Source organism: Ovis aries, chromosome 18 (genome assembly GCF_016772045.2).
Source record: "Ovis aries strain OAR_USU_Benz2616 breed Rambouillet chromosome 18, ARS-UI_Ramb_v3.0, whole genome shotgun sequence".
Taxonomy (NCBI): domain Eukaryota; kingdom Metazoa; phylum Chordata; class Mammalia; order Artiodactyla; family Bovidae; genus Ovis; species Ovis aries.
In genome coordinates, this window is record NC_056071.1 from 54460609 (window position 1) to 54481553 (window position 20945).

General features: G+C 43.5%; 1 protein-coding gene across 4 annotated transcripts in view; it reads right to left on the reverse strand.

The window, feature by feature from the left end:
* The window catches only part of FBLN5 (fibulin 5), a 92466-nt gene extending 83787 nt beyond the window's left edge, over nucleotides 1–8679 (reverse strand). The window contains exons 1-4 of one of the 4 annotated variants that reach the window (XM_012098939.5): nucleotides 8561–8679; nucleotides 8176–8220; nucleotides 4235–4289; nucleotides 1830–1881 (exon numbers count right to left, since the gene is read on the reverse strand). In XM_012098939.5, the coding sequence (XP_011954329.1) occupies nucleotides 1830–1881; nucleotides 4235–4289; nucleotides 8176–8192 (124 nt within the window). In that variant the 5' untranslated portion in view covers nucleotides 8193–8220; nucleotides 8561–8679. Of the gene's footprint in view, nucleotides 1–1829; nucleotides 1882–4234; nucleotides 4290–7633; nucleotides 7959–8175 lie in introns of those variants that run through there. The other 3 variants (XM_012098938.4, XM_027957332.3, XM_012098937.5) reach the window with 3 other exon arrangements.
* Nucleotides 8680–20945: the final 12266 nt, after the last annotated feature.

Consider the following 20945-nt stretch of genomic DNA (forward strand, 5'->3'; position numbering starts at 1 on the left):
GACAAAGAGGAATTAGGCATGGATGGAGTGAATTTAAGGGTTTCCAGGTGGCTCAATGGTAAAAGAATCTGCCTGTTAATGCAGGAGACTCAGAAGATGTGGGTTCAATCCCTGGGTCGTAAGGATCCCCTGGAGGAGGAAATGGCAATCCACTCCAGTACTCTTGGCTGGAAAATTCCATGGATAGAGGAGCCTGGAGGGCTATAGTCCACAGAGCTGCAATTCCAAGGAGTCAGACACAACTGAGTGACTGAGCATGCATGCACTCATAGAACGGATTTAAAGCTAATCAGAAGACCTTGAGATGAGAGGATTATCTGGGATTATCTGGGTGGGCCCAGGGAAATCATACAAATCCTTAAAAGTGGAAGAAGAGGAAGAAGGATTGGTCAGTGAGATGAGGCAACAGAAAGAGATGTGATTAGAAACATGTGAGGGACTTAACTTGTTGGCGAAGAGGCCAAGGAAGAAGGTGGCCTCTAGAAACTGAAAGAGGCCTTCAGCTGACAGCCAGCAAGGAAACAGGACCATCAGTCCTACAGCCGCAAGAAATGGAATTCTGCAGAATGTAAATCAGTGCAGCCACTGTGGAATACAGTGTGGAGGTCCCTCCAAAACTTAGAACTAGAAATACCATACAATCCAGCAATTCCAACTTTGGGTATATATCCAAAGGAAATGAAAATAGAATCTTAAAGAGATATCTGTACTGCTATGTTGACTGAAGCATTTATTCAGGATAGCCAAATTATGGAAACACCCAAAACGCACATCAATGGATAAAGTTCATAACAGACAGATGTGTTATTATTATTATCAATTAATATTATCATCATATGAATAATATAATATTAATAATAATCATATGAATATTATTCAGTCATGAGGAAGAAGGAAAAGCTGCCATTTGCCACAACATGGGTGGACCTTGAGGGCATTATGCAAACAGAGAAAGACAAATGCTACAAGATACCACTTATATGTAGAATCCAGAAAAGCCAAACTTACAGAAATAGAGAGTAGAATGGTTGTCATCAGGGGCTTGGGGGTGGGAGAGATGAGATGTAAATGGTACAAACTTCCAGCTAGAAGATAAGTTCTAAGGAACTAATGCACAGTATTGTATTATGAACAATACCATATTGTATACTTGAAAAATGCTGAAAATAAATCCTGAATGTTCTCACCACAAAAAAAAAGAGGTAATTATGTGACAGGAGGGAGGTGTGAGCTCTAAGCTATGATGGTCATCACACTGGAATACATAAGTGGATCGAGTCAACACACCGTACACCTTAAACTTGGATGCTATCGTATGTCAATTATATCGCAATCAAAATAAAAGAAAAAAGAAACTGAATTCTGCCAGCACCATGCATGAGCAGGAAAATGGATTCTTCCCTCAAGTCTCCAGAAAGGAACAAGGCCCTGCCAACACTTCAGTGTTAGCCTGGTAGAAGCCCCCATCAGGCTTTTGACCTGCACATCTGTAAGATCATAAAGTTGTACTGTGTAAGCCCCTAAGTTTGTGGCAATTTGTAAAGGCAGTCCAGGGAAACTGACGCAGATCGAGAGCTCCCTGAGGACAGCAGTCAAGTCTTCCTCATCTTCGCCCTGTCGCACAGGGCTTACCAGTGCTGGGCACAAAGAAGGTGACCAGCGGAAGACGGTCATTGATTTCAACCATCCCGTGGCACTGTTTCTGCCCATTTCTGTGGGCAAGGCTGATACAGACTTGCCAATACTGAACAACAGCTGAGAGAGAAACGGCCCTGCGCTGGAGCTGCGGCTACACCCCCACCTGGCAAAGGACCTGCAGGGCCTCATACCTAAACACTGTCCTGACGAGCGGTCCAGGTCAAAGCCATTCGTGCATTGTTGCTGCGGGAAGGAAGAGAAAAAGGACAGGTCATTTCACTTACTTTTTTTTTTTTTTTTAACTATAGAAGTATTCTAACTGTATCACAGAAAGTACAGGAAATGGGTAAAGAAACAAGGCATTTGTAATACCAACATCTGTGTTATAACCGCTTTTTGTCCCTTTTTAGGTATTCTTTTTTAATAATCATTTTATACCTAGCATCACTTTTTAAGCTCCTGCATCATTGTGTCAAAATGCCCATTTTTAGCAAATGGTTATTGGGGCTTTTTCCTGCTCTAGTTAATGAAGAGCAATACTAATCACATCTGATGTGCCCAGCGAGGCTTGCCCTGTACTCACCCCTTCCTGGGAGAGAATATTATTGCTTTAAGGGCAACTACTCTCTTTCTTTGGGGGCTATTTAACTCCTTTCCAGTGCCCAGCACGAGTTTTTTGGCCCCTCTGGAATCTTATACCTGATTACAGGGTCTGTGTATAAAATAAATCTATACAGTGATGTAGTCAGTTTTCTAAGAGAAACAGAATTGGGGAAATTCTTCCATTTTAACCTCAGGAAGACAATTACACAAAGATGCTTCCAGAGATAGCCAGGTCTCAACAGCCCCCGAGGGTTGCAGGCTTCGCATACAACTTGAGTTACAACTTCATCCATTTAGAAAAATCTCATGGGCTCAACAATCAGCCTCTAGAGCTGACATGTTACAGGAATAAGTCAAGGAGGTGTGGTTTTGCCTATGAGGGCTTCTTCCCTGGCCTTCCCTATGGTTTGGGGGGGAGTTAAACTTCCCTGAGCTATGGGTTGATGTGTGAAGATGATGGATTCAGCTGCATTCCTGGGAGTGGGTTCAGGTGTCTTAGGGCCTTGGGGCAAAAGAAATGCAATGAATGAGCCAGGAGGCTGTGCCATAAAGGTAAGTCTCAACCCTTGTTTGCTAAGTGCAGGTATGGGTTCAAGTCTACTGACTGGCTTCCAAGTTTCACTCCAGCCCCTACTCACTGCATAACTTTTCTATGCCTCAGTTTTCTCATCTGTAAAATGGGGATGATAGTACTTACATCTGAGTGGTTGTAAAGACTAAATTGTTAATGTGCCTAACATGCCTATAATTCAACAAACACTATATTATAAACATGGCCCTCTCTGGATCTACATGTCAACTGTCACCACAGAGCTATACTGGAGATTGCCAAGGCCTTTCCAAAGCCTGAAAGTCTTTGGTGGGACTTCGCTGGTGGTCCAGTGGTTGGGGCCTTGCCTTCCAAGACAGGCCGTGTGGGTTTATTTCCTGGTCAGGGAGCCAAGTTCCCATATGCCTTGTGGCCGAAAAAAATGAAACATAAAACAGAAACAATACTGTAACAAATCCAATAAAGACTTTTAAAAAATGGCCCACATCAAAAAATTAAATCTTTGCTACTTTTCTCAAGATTCTTTCCACCACCAATGAAATCTATTTCAAAATTCTTAATTTTGAAAAAACATTTAAAGGATGTGATCAAAACAAACATGAATTGAAATCCTAAGATCTCCTTCCTAGACCCTGAAAGTCTGGGAGAGCATCCGTCTGCTCAGTGAGAGTTTGGTTGGTCCCATTTCAGGACTCTGGTGTACACAGCTGTAACCAACAGTTAGAGGAGCTGTGTTGGTGATTTTGTCCCGTCTTCTATATGTTCGTGCACATGCGCGTGCATTTCCACTTGACTACGTGGCCCCTCAGGCCTGCTCAGAGGTAGGGCTTCTCTCATTTCTGAGCTGGAGATGCAGAAAGGCTGCCCTGATCTCCTTAGGAGGGATCTGCCCACATTTCTCAAGGGCTGACACAAACGTCACTTTGTAAAGTCAGGGATGGAGCAGACTTCTCCACATAGCCCCCCAGGAGCTTAAGATTCCCTTCACACTCTTCCCAGGGGTCTGGGCCAGAGCCAGGTCTTCACTGGTTGGGAGCTGAGTCACCCTTCCTCTGCCCACCTCCTCCAGGAAGGATACACACACACACACGGGCAACACGGGGAGAATAGAGAAGCACCACTGCCCAGAAACACTAGAACATGCTTGAGTTTTTAGCACTTGCAATAACTCAAGACCCCCCAGTGAACACAAATGAGGCAGCATGATCTGATTATAAGAGTCTTGGATGGAAAATCAGGACACCAAGGTCCCAGCCCTGCCACTTATAAACTGCACCAGCTGGGGCAAGTCTCAGCTTCCCTGAGCCCCAGCCTTAACCTCTGTACAATGAAGAGCTTGGTTCAGGTAAACGACACGATCTGAGGATTCTAAAATGCATGGCTGGACACCCTCAGCCTGCTTTTTAACATACTTCATGACAAGTAACATAATAAAAATCTTACCTGTGCATTCCCAGGACTTGGAAGACAGAGAGCCAGAATGGTCACGGTGAGTATCCTGTGGGAAGTAAGAAGCTGACGTAAATGCCCGAGACACTTTCAGCATCCGGGTCTGGGGTTATATATGCATCTTGTGCTGCCTGTGTGTTTACAATGGTGACTTCACCTTGTGCTTGTATTTGGAGGGTGAGGGGCGTGCTTCAGAGTAGCCAGGGACATGCCAGAGGTCCCAACCATCCCGAAGAGAACTGCGCCCCTTCCACTGGTTTCATATCAACATATCAACACAATATAATGTGTTAGGTGGCATTTTTTAAACAATTGGAAACAATTTTAATGACATGATTGATTTAAAACATGGTGTTAATTTCTGCAGTATAGCAAAGTGATTCAATTATACATATATGTGTTCTTTTTCATATTCTTTTCGATTATAGTTTATCACCAGATATTGAATATAGCTCCCTGTGCTATATTGGTTTTTTTTGTTTGTTTGCCATGGTGTATGACTTCACGTGGCATTAAAAAAAAAAATCAGGGCTTCTCTGATAGTTCAGTTGGTAAAGAATTCGCGTACAATGCAGGAGACCCCGGTTTGATACATGGGTCAGGAAGATCTGCTGGAGAAGGAATAGGCTACCCACTCCAGTATTCTTGGGCTTCCCTTGTGGCTCAGCTGGTAAAGAATCCACCTGCAATGTGGAAGACCTGGGTTCGATCCCTGGGTTGGGAAGACCCCCTGGAGAAGGGAAAGGCTACCCACTCCAGTATTCTGGCCTGGAGAATTCCATGGACTATAGTCCATGGGGTTGCAAAGAGTCAGACACGACTGAGCAACTCTCACTTCACTTTAAAAATAAACAGTTTGACTGCTTCAAAGAACAAATCTAAAACCCACCACTGTGATATTAATAATGTATTCACCACTGCTTGACCTTCACTCCTGACCCAAGGGGACTTGCCTGAGTTTTGAACATCTTCACTCTGAAGTGACTGCAGCGTGAAGGAGCCGTTGTGCCCCCGGATGATGAAAGTACAACGTGAAGCATGTGAGTTCCACGGAATGGAGGTATCACAGGGAACACACATGCTCCCAGAGTGCACCTCACACAGACCCAGATGGAGGACAGGACATGGAGACCCAGGCAGCCCCAAGAAAAAGGAACACAGTGGACACTTAGAAGGAGGTGCCAAGAAACTGTGTATCCACTTTATACCCATCAGGTGGATAACCAAAAAAGCTCAAAGCTAGTAAGGCTATGGAGAAACTAGAGCACTTGGGCACTGTTGCTGGGAAGGTATGCTGATGCAACCACTAGGAAAGCAGTCTAGAGGTTCCTCAAAAAATCAAAAATGGAACACTATATGATCCAGGAATCCCACGTCTGGGTATACATACAAAAGAACTGAAAACAGAATCTCAAAGAGACTTCTGTACACCCCTGTTCACAGCAGCGTTATTCACAATAGCCAAAAGGTGGAAGCAACCCAAGTGTCCATCACCAGATGAATAAACAATGTGTTACACACATAAATGGAATACTATCAGCCTTAAAAAGGAAAGGAATTCTGACAAGTGCGACAATAGAGATGAATCTCAAGGATCTTGTGCTAGGTGAAGCAAGCCAATCACAGAAAGACAAATACTGTTTGATTCCATTTATATGAGGGACCGAGAGCAATCAAAATCATAGACAGAAAGCAGAATGGTGGGCGTCAGGGGCTGGAGGGAGGAAGGATTAGGGAGTTGTTTGTTGTTTGTGGGTACAGAATTTCAGTTTTGCAAGATGGAAAGAGTTCTGGAGATTGATTGCACAACAGTGTGAATGCACTTAATACTATTGAACTGGACACTTAAAAATTGTTAAAATGGTTTTTAAAATAATCTATGCAAATACAGAGCTTTATTTGGTGCTATTATTACTGAGTTCAATAGAGGGTTTATCTGAGCAACTACTACTTGCAGGCAGAAAAACCACAAAACTATGACACAGACGCTGCTCTGGAAAGCGGGTTGAGGGGCCACCTGAAACAATAACGTCTAGACACTTTGGTTAGGGCATGGATAGAAACACCCAATGAGCACCAGGAGAGCCAGGCTGGGGCTAGAGAAGGTCAGGGAAGACTTCCTGGAAGAGGGGACCTCAAAGGCTTCTTCAGTAAAGCAGTGGACCTGGGACCTGCTTGAATTTAGTGACCTGTTACTATCAATATACACCTTCACTTTACAATCCCTCCCTTTAGAAAAAGAGAGTTCAAAAGACTACAAAGCTCACTCAATCCATGACACAAGGTTCATAGGAACTAGCAACGCTGGGCTACTTGGAGAGCCCCAGAATTAAGGCGAGGTTCAGAGGAAACAGGACCCTGATGTGGTGCTAGGAGAGGCAAGCCCACTCCCTTCATCTAATCCTCAGTCTGAAGAATAATGACCCTAAGAGTCCACAAGCTTTCGTTTCATCTGAGCACCTGCACGAGACAGGTTCTAGAACGCTGGAGACAGCTCTGACCTTATAAAGCGCAGAGCCAAATCCCAGGGCTTTTTGATATTTGCAAAGGCCAGATTTATATCTGGAAGGAATGAAAGAACAATAACAAATTTATTTTCCAGGCTGTATATTATGAATTTCAATGTTTTCCTGTTTCTTCACATGAAGTTTCCTTTCGGTTGGCTATAAAACCCTGTCTCATTTTTGTTGGAGACTGAACAGGCTGACTTCACATAGTGGACTTCAAGACCTAGTAGAAAAGGCATGCTAACCCCATGTCTCCCCTACCCCTGACTTCCCTGTTCCCTTTGGCCAGAGGGCAGTCCCAGGACAGGTCTCCCCTGAGAGATCCCGCCCCAAGCCCAGCCTCCTGGAAGAGCCCCAGCTGGGGCCTGGGGGCCAAGTAAGCTCCAGGCTAATTGAGACAGTTTTCCAAAAATGAAATAACATCCAAGCATCCCTGCTCTGACAGTGTCACAAACAGTTATGTTTGTCATGAAAAACTCCAGAAAACTCCAAGATAAATTAACTACAGGAACCCTGGGGATCCTCTGATGCTCATAACGGGTCCTGGGACTTTCAAAAACAGGTGGGTCCACCTATTTTGTGTTCCATCCTCAACTGGGAGGAAAGCCAAGAGGGACCAACCGAATCTCAAATCTCAGGACTGTCTGTCAGAGAAGTTCTGGTCCCCGATCCAGGATGACAGGATTACAGTTCCGTTTTCAGCATGCACACACACAGACACAGACACAGACACACACACACACACACACTCTGTCTAAAGCAGTTACGTTCTCAAGAGTTCCCTGGATAAAAACTGCAGATGTAATCCAGATAAAGTTCTTCAAGGTTGAAGGATCACTTGACTAGAACAGCAATTTCCTTAAAGAATATAAAAATGTTTGCTTACATGCGTTTCTGTCTGCAGTCCCCACTTTTCATTGGCTCGAGACTTCTGGGTCGCATGCCCTTTGTGAATCCCACACCGACATAGAGCAAATCCAGCCCTGGGAGGTGCAGCTAGCTTGTTCGCTGGTCCAACAGCCGATGCAGCAAAATAATCGCTAGTGAACTAGTAACTGATCTCTCAAATTAAGAAAAAAAAATTTTTTTTCTTTTTTAAATTAAAGAAAGAAAAAAAAAGCACGCAAATCTGCGGCCCTTTCGGAAAAGAAAGAGGAAAATCAAGCTCTGAGATTTTTGCTGTCCTCTGTCTGATGCTGGCTTCTGAAACTGTCTTATAAAATACCCACTCCCAAAAGAAGACTTCAAGATGGAAATTACAGAGGCGCAGCTTTTTATAATTAACAATATCATTGCATCACTAGCTAATGCCTTTTCCAATATCCTGACACAGCCTGAATCACGGCCATAGCCATTTTCCACCCATCGGGTTTTGAGTAAAGTTTCCAGACCCTGGAGGAAAAAAAAAGTCCGGACCAGAGAACGTACCTTTTGAATCCTGGCATGTCCAAGATGCGTGGGCAGGAGAAGCAGCTGGTGGGGAAAAAGAGGAAGAGCTCTCAGCGCCCGCGGGACCCCCGGAGGAGCAGTTCCTGAACTTCGGCCTCCTCTGGGCCTGTGGGGCTCGCCGAGACTTTTATTCCAGGGGGGCCGAGCCGAGGCGTGGAGAGGAACAAGGGGAGAGCCTGGGTCCTCCGAGCCACTGGAGAGCCTACAGAGAAAGCACCTGGTTTTGCTTAGCCCTCTTCAGTAATTCAGCATTAAACCAATTGGAGGAGGAATGTTAAAAATGAACACTTCATTTTCTAAGTATGTTAAACAATGCAAATGGGGCCTCAGTCTGGACACAGCTGGTTCAGATTACAGCGCTCACCAACTGGCTAGACTCCTCACAACAATCTTGGGGCGTCTGCCAGGACCAAGTGCTCAGCGCTGGGAGGAGAGCCGTTTCCCGGCGGAGCAGTCGCCCTCACTTGGGCTCCCAGCATCTCTGTGGAGGCGATTGGTGGGCAAGTGCAGGAGGGTGGGGTGCCGGGGGGGTAGGTGGGCGGGTGGCTGGGAGGGCCCGTTGACCCTTTACTTCCCACCGGGGAGGAGGTCCCCGGGGCTGGGCAGTCGTGGGCCGAGGCGGGGGCGGGATCCAGAGCATCAGCACTTCGCCGAGCCTTTGGGACACCCGGGAAAGTGACTCCCTCCCTGGGAGAGGACTAACTCGAACTCGTGACAAACAGCGACAGGGACTAGAGTCTTTCGATTTATTGGAAAACCAGACCCAAGGAAGCACAGGCTTGGGGTAAGCGGCCGGAGACTCAACGATTTTCCAGAAGAAGGGGTGGGGAGCTTGAGGGAGTGGGAGAGAGGAGGAGGACGGAAACTGGCTGACACTAACTCCAGACGTCAGCTTGTGCAATGCAGACCTCGGGGAGGACACGCTCAGGCCCGGCCTCATCCTGGGATTCTCAGGGCCATGTTCTTGCTTGAATCAAAATTTGTCCCTGTACCAAATCAATGATTTGTACACCTTAAAGGTACACAGTGTTGTATGTCAATTACATCTCAGTAAATCTGGGAAACCATTTTTAATTGAAAGAAGGTGTCCCTTGGCTTGAAAGTGATTTTAACAAGTAACCAGGTGATTTGAAGAGAAAGTCAGGGTAAAGCAGAATGATGGCTAATAATAATAATAAAAGCACTGCTCCGAGTCCTTTGCATTGATTACATTGGTGGTTTCATACTATTTCTTTTTCTTTCTTTTCCTTTGTTTTCTTATGCATTGTCTGTGGATCTGTGCCCTCAGTCATGTCTGACTCTTTTTCGACCCCGTACACGGTGGCCTGCCAGGCTCCTCTGTCCATGAGATCTCCCAGGCAAGGATGCTGGAGTGGGTTGCCATTTCTTCCTCCAGGGCATCTTCACGACCCAGGGATCGAACTGCATGTCCTACATCTCCTGCACTGGCAGGCGGGTTCTTTACCAACTGTGCCACCTGGGAATTCCTTTTGAAGCATTAGATTCTTTTTTATCAAATGAAATTTTACTCAAGACCCTATTCTTTTCTTTCCTGTCTTTTGGCTGCACCACATGGCATGTGGGATCTTAGTTCCCCAATCAGGGATAGAATTTGAATCCCCTGCCTTGGTAGCATGGAGTCTCAACCACGGGACCACCAGGGAAGTCTCAGTCTCTATTCTTTACAAGATGAAAATGGATTGGTAGTAGTCCAAGCCCTCCCTCCCCACCTGCCTCTTCCCTTGGGCCCCTCAACACAGCCCTACCTCCAGCTGAGAAAGCACTGATGAGGTCCTTTTTTCTCTTTATAAGTCTGTGCATAGGCACTATTATCTCCACTGTATTGGCTGAGTGCCGAAGAATTGATGCTTTTGAACTGTGGTGTTGGAGAAGACTCTTGAGAGTCCCTTGGACTGCAAGGAGATCCAACAAGTCCATTCTGAAGGAGATCAGTCCTGGGTGTTCTTTGGAAGGAATGATGCTAAAGCTGAAACTCCAGTACTTTGTCCGCCTCATGCGAAGAGTTGACTCATTGGAAAAGACTTTGATGCTGGGAGGGATTGGGGGCAGGAGGAGAAGGGGACAACAGAGGATGAGATGGCTGGATGGCATCATGGACTCGATGGACGTGAGTCAGTGAACTCCGGGAGTTGGTGATGGACAGGGAGGCCTGGTGTGCTGCGATTCATGGGGTCGCAAAGAGTCGGATATGACTGAGCGACTGAACTGAACTGAACTGAAGAGAGGTTAGTTTACTTCCCTATAACACAGCTATTGATACCACTGAGACTCCAAAGACTGCATTTTTAACCTTTTTAAAGGGCTTTTTTTTTTTTTTTGGTTAGTAAATGGAGTCCTCCTCATGAAAATACATTTGACAAGAAAGGCAAAATTTTGATGGTTGTTGAAGCTGAGTGTCCATTATACTATTCTATTTACTTTATATGTGTTGGACATTTCCCATAGTAAAGTATTTTTTAAAATATATTTACAAGGTTATTCATTGCTCCCATTGCTTGGAATAGCAAAAAGTATAAAGAAACATATCATCAATCAATTAGGTATCAATAGGGTTAAATAATGTGCAGCCAATAGAAAAAAATAGAAACCAATAGAAAAAAGTGGACATATAAGAGTACATACTGGATGACAACTTTAACATGGAATTCAAAATGAGGTAGTAACTGGGAGCGGACACAAGGGAACTACTCCACGCTGGTAATATTTTAATTAGTCGTCTAGATGCTGGCTCCACGGGAGTGGGTACACTTAAGATTTGTGAAATCTTTGATTTGTGAAGTTCATTAATATTAAAAAAGAAACGAAAAAAAGGTTTGTGAAGTCTTATGTATGTTGCACTTTATTTTAAAAAAGAAAAAGACTGAAACCGTTCCTTATGGAACTGTTAGTCATTAGTCATTACGGACTAATAATGAAAGGTTTCCAATAAATTTTGTAGATCAAAATGGAAGAATATCAGTAATTTCACGTAGATCAAACTAATGTATTAATAAGTATATCAATACATTGTAAAACTGTGTGTAAAGCGTGTCACCATTTGATAAAAATGTATATACACAAGTTCTCGCTTGTATATGTATAGAAAAGACTACTCTAAAAGGATATAGGAAGAACTGTTGGCGTTTTTTGTCTCCTAGGAAGGAAATTGTGTAGGCAGCTGGGAAGGAGATAGAAGAATTAGCCCTTTCCTGCTCACCTTTTGCTATAATTTGAATTGTGTACCATGTACCATATTTTGTACCTATTTAAAATAGGCTAATTTAATAGTATATGGTATTTGTGTAGAGCTCTTTGGTGGGGTAGAAAGAGGTTTAAATGACTTAGTCCATTACCTCAGTTATACTGTCAATACTTCTGAAGGATAAGGAGAGAGAGGAAATCAGTATGACTGCTTTCTACATGAGCAAAAGGAGTCTTGAAGGCAAAACCGCTCAGAGATCCATCTTGGACCAGAGATCGTTCCCGCCTTAAAACTGTAGGATTGGAAGAAGGGCGAGAATAAGCATTCCAATAAAAGTCTGAGTCTTGATTTTTGCCGATTATCTGATGGGTGACCTTGGACAAGTCACTTAACATCTCGGTTTCCTCATCTGTAAAACGGAGATACTATTTATGTCTCAGGGTGGCTGTGGGAATGAAAGAAAGTGTTAGTCATTCAATCGTGCCCAACTCTTTGTGATCCCATGGACTGTAGCCCACAAGGCTCCTCTGTCCATGGGATTCTCCAGGCAAGAATACTGGAGTGGGTTGCCATTTCCTTCTCCAGGGGATCCTCCCAACCCAGGGGTCGAACCTGGGTCTCCTTCACTGCAGGCAGATTCTTTACGGACTAAGTGAGAAGGGAAGCCCTTTACCCTCATGATGTTCACTGTATCTAAATTCCCACCCATACACACTGCTCTCCAGTTATCTTTAATAACTAGTAAGTTATCCACTTCCATGGGTGAAACAGCCCCACTCACTATTGACCAGGTCAAATTGGTAGAAAGTTCTATCTTGCATTGAATCCAAGTCTGGAAAAGACCCTGATGCTGAGAAAGAGCAAGGAGAAAAGGGGGTGACAGAGGGCAAGATGGTTGGATGGCATCACCAACTCAATGGACATGAGTCTGAACAAACTCCAGGAGACAGTGAAGGACAGGGAAGCCTGGTGTGCTGCAGTTCAGGATTGCAAAGAGTCAAGAGACTGAACAACAGCAATGGGTTACTGTTTTCCATGGATTCTATTAATAATTCTCCCCTCTGCAGCCATGGGCTATTCCCTCTTCTATGCAACCCACTTCCTTTTCGTGAAAACAATTCCCCCCCTTGCCCCTACTGGTATCCTCTTCCCCAGGCTGAACGACACCCTCCCCACCAACCCCTGCCCCGTGTCATGACCCTGCAGCAGCTGAGTCTGTCTCCTCCCTGGGCTGCATCGCCCCTTGGTTTGCACTGACCTTGCACCAGTGAAACAATCTGCGGTCCACAGACTGTTCAACACCGTCTCCTCCATCCCACACTTGCTAATTTTTTTAAGGAAGGCAAGCTCTGCACGCATCTCTATTAAGTTTTCATCCATTGTTCAGGATCTTTTTTCAAGATGACTTCTGTCTAAAGTATTAAGTATCACTCTCAGCTTTAACAACTATAGATACGTTGATCTTGACTGTCGTGACTTTATCAGCATTATCAATAAAAAATTTACTGGGACAGGTGCTGGAGTGAAGCCCTCAGTCCAGGTTGGCACAGGTCCACTTATTTTGTCAACATTTTGGGGCCACTGCTGATTGTCTAATTTGGGGTGCCACCAACTCCTCTCACTCAGCTTACATTTCTGCAACCTGTCCACAGACACTGGGTGAGAGACTTTGCCAGATGTCCTGCTAAGATCAAAATTCACTTTTTTCTTTAAATCACATTTCCTGATTTAGCTATTTTATTTTAAAAAAGAAAATGAGATTTGTTGAGCATGAACTGCCAAGTGATTGTGGTTGGTTTCTCAGAACTTCCTTTCCTGAGAGTTCTATGTTTGTTTTTGGTTTTTCATTACAAAATAAGGATCCGAACCTCTGCCCCACCTCCCATCATCAGAATCAAATACATCACAACTGCAGAACAACATACAACATGTAAACTGTAGTATAAATGTAAACAGTTATCACCTGCTGAATGGAACTTTCCTGGCTCCAATGGAGCTCAATTTGTTCACAAGGCCATTGGTTGGAAGACAGATGGATTTTTTTTTTTTTTTAAGATAATACTTTAGGACTTTCCTGGCAGTCCAGTGGTTAAGGCTTCACCTTCCAATGCAGAGGGTGCAGGTTCGATCCCTGGTCAGGGAGAGAAGATCCCACATGCCTCATGGCCACAAAATGTAAAACAGAAACAACATATTGTAAAAAATTCAGTATAGACTTTAAAAACAGCCCACACCAAAAGAAGCTTTGTTGTTTTTTTAAAAAAGATAATGCTTCAAATTGGTGGTGCGGGATTCACAAAATTAGACATTCAATGATAGATTTTGATGATTAATACTAAATTGTTCATTGTTTCACTGTCAAAAAATAACTACATTGCCATGTCTTTCTAGGAACAAATGCAAAGTGGGGAAGGGAGTAATATTAAATGTCCACAGTTGTGCTGGGCTCTCCATACACCCTCTCCTTTGACCCCCACAATAACTCTCAAATAGGAAAACTCTTCTTTTTGCAGAAAGAAAAACAAACCCAGAGAGATCAGAGCCACACAGATAATAAAGAGTCCAGATTCAAGCCAAAATTGAGCCAGGTGGTTCTAGAACCAACATTGCCTCCGGCTGACCAAGCCTTGCTTCCCCTGACTTTGCTCTCACAGGGCTGGCTCCTACCCTTCGCCCTAGCTCCTCAGGAACACTCCGGAATTCCCTGGGCTCTTCTATCATTACCATCTGTTTCTATTTTCTTAGCACCAATATAGTCTTTTGCTTTTCATGTTGTCCAAACTTGGTCCCAAACAACACGAAAACTAAAATGATAGCCAGTGTTGCAGAATGGCATCGGGCGGCAGCCCACTCCACGGGTCCTGCTACCCTAGGCGGCAGGAAGGTGTTGCCCTGATGCCCCCGTGGCTTCCGCTCTCCTCCTCCCTCCAGCAGACTTCTCAGCCAGTCACCTCCTCACCAGCTAGTCCCGACTTAACCCTCTGAAACCTCACCATGTCCCACCAGTTCTCCCAAGTGGTGCTCCCTAAGTCTCCTAGAGATCTCACGGCCAAAACAGTGACCTTTACTCCATTCTAATATTCCTTTGTCTCTTTTGTTGCAGGAAAGAGAGTGGGGCATGAGAGAATGGCTGCTTCCCAGGTTACGTCTGAGTCCCTGGGACTGCCACCAAGTGTGGGTTCTTGGCTTCTTGAAGGAAAGAGTTCAAGAAAGAGCCACAGTGTAGCAGAAGGTCTACTCAGGGAGGAAACACACTCCGTAAACAGAGTGTGGGGCATCTCAGAGGGTAAGGGTAGCACCAGGGTATGGGGTTGTCAGGTTTTATAGGGATGGGTAATTACACAGGCTAATGAGTGGGATGAGTATTCCAGCTGTTTCGGGGGATGGGATGGGGACTTCCAGGAATTTTATTAGTTCACGGGAGTGAACTTTTTGACCTCTACAGTCTGAGTGCCTGTGGGTGTGTCATTAAGCACGCTGATGTGTTACAGTGAGCAAATAATGAGGCTCAAGGTCTAGTGAAAGACAACTCGCCCGCCATCTTGGACCTAGTTGGCTTTAATCAGTTTATGTCATGTCCTTGGGCTATGCCATTCTTTTAAAGGATGTGCCCCTTTCCTGTCTCACTTTGAAGTGTTTGACGGTTGATGACCCATTTTCTCTCTAAGTTACCCTGGTTTTCCTCATGTGACCCTGACTACACTTTCTCCAGACACAGCCCCTTTTATCTCCTCCTCCGTAATAAGCAAAGAGTCCCAAAAAGTTAGATCCAGCCTCTCTACTCTTTGGTGTTACCCTCTTGTCCTGGGATCACAGTTCCCATAGCTATTATAGGACCTAGGTCTCATAAACTGCCAGCATTTCACACACAACTCTAAATAAATACCTCTCGCATCCCTGACTTGTCTCTTGCTCTGCAGACCCAAATGTTCAACTATTTGTGGAGTATTTCCTCCAATCCATTTCTACTCCTGACTTAGTGGACACGTCTCCTGTCTTATCAGACATGTATTAGTTTACTCCCATGAACTAATAAAAAAATCAAAATGATTCCACCCTACTGGTGGTTTTTGGTTTGAGGGGAACGGCTACCCACTCCAGCATTCTGGCCTGGAAAATTCCATGGGGTCACAAAGATTCGGACATGACTAAACAACTTTCACTTCACTTTGAAGGGTGGTGGTTTGTGTTTTCTTTTTTTTTTTTCTTAATAGAAATAGCTCAATATTATGTTGGCTGGTAAAATGACACATGTTCTCATATTATGCTCTATAGTTTGTAGTGCAAATATTTTCCTCAGTTTGTCTTTTGCCTTTTAATCTTCTTTATGATATTTTTGCAAACACGGTTTGCATTTTTAAGTATTTAGATGACTTCATCCCATCCTTCATGGTTTCTGCCCTCCTTGTCATGCTTATGTTAAACATACAATGACTTTTAAAAGTATTGGTTCTGTTTCTCTGGAGAGGCTGGACAAATACAGGACTCTAAGCTAAAGTTTTTAACCTTGCTGAGCTTCAGGTTCTCAGCTGTAAATGGGTCCAGTGGTTAAGATCCAACACTTCCAAAGCAGGGTGCATGGGCGATTCCCTGGTTGTGAACTCAGATCCCACATGCCTCATAGGGCAGTGAAAAAAAAGGGGCGGGGAACAAAAGCATATCGCGGTATTGTAAAGGAGATAGTGTTCATAAAGCACCTAGCAGATGCCGAGGCACAGTAGGCCCTTGGAAAAGGTTAGTTCTTTCTCTCTCTCCTTCTCTCTCCCTCTTTCTCTTTCCCATGAGGCACTGATTGGTCAACAGTGCAAGTACTGACCCCCACCAGTCTTGAGAATGTTAAAAAAGAACATTGCCTTGAGGAGGCGACCAAGTCCTGAACCTTATAACTCGTTTACTCTAGTCAAGGCTATGGTTTTTCCTGTGGTCATGTATGGATGTGAGAGTTGGACTGTGAAGAAGGCTGAGTGCCAAAGAATGATGCGTTTGAACTGTGGTGTTGGACAAGACTCTTGAGGGTCCCTTGGACTGCAAGGAGATCCAACCAGTCCATTCTGAAGGAGATCAACCCTGGGATTTCTTTGGAAGGAATGATGCTAAAGCTGAAGCTCCAGTACTTTGGCCACCTCATGCGAAGAGTTGACTCATTGGAAAAGACTCTGATGCTGGGAGGGATTAGGGGGCAGGAGGAGAAGGGGACGACCCAGGATGAGATGGCTGGATGGCATCATGGACTCGATGGACGTGAGTCTGAATGAACTCCGGGAGATGGTGATGAACAGGGAGGCCTGGCGTGCTGCAATTCATGGGGTCGCAAAGAGTTGGACACGACTGAGCAACTGAACTGAACTGAACTGAACTGTAACCCCCTAATTTTAAAAATGTGAAAACTAAGGCCCAGAGAGATGAATTGATACAATTTTACCCAAGTTCACATCATTAGAAGCAGAATAGGGACTGGAGCACAGGTTTCTGAACTTTTGCTCCAAGATTTCTTCTCCTGATACGTGTGGTCTCATGTGTACTTTAATGTAACCAACTTTTCGAGGATGTCAGGATTTTTTGCACATACTTGGAATTCTCAGGAAATTCAGCAAATCGTGAAAATACTTGGACTTTTCTCATGAATTGTTTTAACTGATTGTGGTTTTAACATATAACCAAGTATAAAATATGAGATCTTTACAAAAAGATTTTAGGTAAGCACACTCTTTGCCATGGGGCCCCACCAGAGCAACACACAAAAAATATAGCTAATAGCATTCTTTTAAGTTGTTATCTCTGTTTCCTTTTGGCCTGTTTGCTTCCCGACACATAATGGATTGAGGTTTGGGGCAAACTTAATATTTTAAATATAACTTTATAATAGAATGATGTCCAAATTATCTCATTTCCTATTTACGGTCTACACAAAACAAGTGCCTCTCAGATTCTTGAATTTACCAGACCAGTAAAATCAACCCCTTCCCAAATTAGAATATTATTATGCTGTCAGCTTTTAATTGCTAAATAAAATTAAAAATGTATACAACTATCATATGTCATGTCACCATGTTACACAAAAGAATGGACTTTTAACACCAAAAGTAGGAGAGACTGTGGAAACTTCTCTATGGATGCAGATGGGACGTCAAATTTTAACAAGACTCCCAGAGAATTCTGGAACAGGAGAGGCATACATTATTTGACCATCTCTATTGTTCTACTAAAAGAAGCAAGACTGGCTCTGTAGTTATTACAGTTTTAAGACACGGTATGTGAAAATGCTTTTAAACTGAAAAAGGGAAGTAAGTGAAATGAGAGTTGAAAGTCAATCTTGCGTTGATAATCATTGAAGCTGGTAAAGGGTACACAGGTTCATTCTGCTTCTCTCTCTACTTTTGTGTCTACATCCAAAATGTTAATAAAAAGTTTTAAAAATTCTTTAGAAAATATGGCATAATGTTAAGATTTGATAAAGCTGGGTAATGAGTATACAAGTATTTACTCTGTATCCTTTAAACGCTTTCCTTTAATTTTTGCATTTACAATCACTGCTTTGAAGTTTTTGTGGGCTAAATTCAAAACCTAGACCCATGCAGTTTCTCCTAACTGCCTTTTTCCTATGTATGGGTCACACTTTCTTCTTTGCTTCACTCCTAATTTGGGGCTGAAATCTGGACAATTTAGATTATACTTGCAGCACTAATGATTCTGCTATTTTTCTGATTTTTAAAAACTTGATTGGATTTAAGCTGAGAAATCTGTGTCCCTCAGGAGAGACTGCAACTGCCGATGGCTCTGCTGCTTTTATATTATTTTTATCTTTTGGGGGAGCTTCCCTGGTGATACAGTGGTTAAGACTCTGTGCTCCCAATGTACGGGGCAAGGGTTCAATCCCTGATTGAGGAACTAAGATCCCACGTGCCACAGAGCATGGCGCCCGAAAAAGCACTGCTGTTTTCATCTTTTTTCACTCTGGCTTCCCAGAGGGTGCCCCGCATGGCTTAGTGGTCAGTAGAGGCTGTGCTCGTTAAACTCCTCAAGCCCAAATTCTTTCCGTCCATGGCAGTGGATCTGTGTGTGGATTGAGACATTCACAAAGGCCAGTCTCACGATGCCTTCAGGCTTTCTTCCCACCAGGCTGTCTTGGTTCCCATCAGCCAGGGCCTTCCCATGGCTTCCTCAGTTCCGGGACTCCCATTAAATTCATACTGGTGGGCCACTTTGCCCTGTGTAAAGGGAAGCCTCAGGCTAGCAACACCGGCTTTTCGCCATGTTTCCTTCCCCGTTCACCACCGGTGAGTGACAGCCATGTGCTTTTGCAGCCTCCACCCGCACCCCCGGCCCCCGTCATTGAGTTCCCCTCCTTGGGTCACTGGTTTCCATAGCTGATTGGTACTAGAGACACTGGGAGGTCTGGTGAGTGGGGAAGCTGCAGGCAGGAAAGCTACAGATGTCAGTGTTCTTAACCTGTAGCTCTAGAGGTTTCTCAAATATCAATATTTTTCAATCTCTTGTCTGCCGTTGGTCGATTACCAGAGCCCCCAGATGGTTGTTTCTGACCATTTCAGTTTTATACTTGTTTTTTGTAGGGAGGATTGGCTGACATCTTCACACTGCCCTGCCCAGACGTCCCTCCTAATATCCTTGTTGTCTCTTCTTAAATGTTTAGAATATTTCACACGTACACAGATACAAATTAAAGGATGACAGCTGGGGTAAAATTACTTTTCACCATGTAAAACTAGTGTCTGAAGAGAAAAAAACAAAAGTGAAAAGACTTCTAAAAATGGAAGTATTAATTTCTTCAAGTAGCATTTCTGTGGAGAATTGATGTTTACCATTATCAATATTTTTCAACACAGGAGCTACAATTGGCAAGTGCGGTCCTAAAGGGAACTACAGTTTGAATGCCTGTATCCAGACTATTCTAGTAGTAGATTTGCATGAGGCCCTGCAAATGCCTTAGAGAAATGACTTTGAAATGCTTCCAACATTTTTCAAAGACTATACATTCCATATGAGTTTTCAAAAATAAAAAATTACCTCATTAGTCTGCAACTTGTAACTTTATCACCACTATCCCCATTTTATTCACAGAGTGCCTGAAAATCCTTTTATAAAGGGATTAATGTGTTAACTCCTAGATGACATGGTGGTTCTTTAAATACAGCTAAACGGAAGGAGCTGCATAGGAAACCCAAGCAAATCTTTTACTGTCTTTCAAACTTTTTTCTTTCTTTTTTAATATTTACTTTATGTATTTGGCTGTGCCAGTGAGATCCTTTAGTTTGACATATGGGATCTTTTTTAGTTGGGGCATACAAACTCCTGGTTGTGGCATGTGGGATCTAGTTCCCTGACCAGGGATCAAACCCGGGCCCCCTGCGTTGGGAGTGTGGAGTCTTAGCCAGTGGACCCCCTAGGAAGTCCCTCAACTCTTTTCTTTAAATAAAATCATATTTCCCTGCAACACCTGGGATGCTCCTTGCTCTGGGACATGAATGCCCTTTAAATATATCCATTTACCCACGGGTCTAGAGGGCTTGAGACTGATTCACCATTGTTAGAGGGAACTTTCTCACAATATAATGTCCTTCAACATCAAAAACGCCTCATAATTTACAAAATAATATAATGTGTCTCACATTTTTAACAGTTCAAGTATATCTAGAAAACAGCGTTACCAAACTCTTAAGTTACATTAAGTTCACAAGTATTTTCAATCACTGAGATTTAATTCTTGAGGGTCAAAAACAGTTCACTGAAGTCCAAGAATATCAGAGGTGAAAAGGAGAGTACGTTTGTAAAAAAAAAAAAGTCACAGCTGAAAATGATCACAGTCAAAATATCATTATAGTGCAAAGTATTAATTTCTCAACCCAAGAAGGGCTAAAAGGCAGATACACAGCAATAGCCAAGGCAGAAAACCATCTAAGGGTTCAAATATTTGCCTTAAGGGGGATGCATTTATGAACATTCTTGAGTTTTTCTCTATCTCCAAAACAAATATCGTTGTAATTATAATGGACTAATAATTTACTGGATGTATTAAATTATAATAACAACGTGCCATAAAACTCTCAAATATATGATATATGTTCACATGACCTAAATCCCAAGGATAGGAAAACAAGGTTCAAGTTAGTAATAATTGATATTCCAATAGAATGGGTTTGGGCAAGAACTGTTTTTTATCTATGTGTCCTTCCCAAAAGCACTGACAGATGTTCAAATCTCCCAGCTAACAACTGCCTCCACCCTACTTTCCTCTCCCATGATCCCCTTTCCTAACCTGATTTCTCAGAAGAGTTGCCTATAAACACCATCATCACTTGCTCAGCACATACTCAACCTGCTTAACATGGCTTTTGTTCCCTCCGTTCCACCATCACTTCTCCAAGTCAAAACCAACAGCTTCCTGAGCCAGTTCCTAAATTTGAGAGCTTCTTCTTACAACGTATCCCATCAGAGCAACAAGCACTTCACGCTTTTTACCTCTCCTTACCTTCTAGAAACAACGCTTGGATTCAGTAACACCCCCATCCCTGACATTCTTATCCACTTT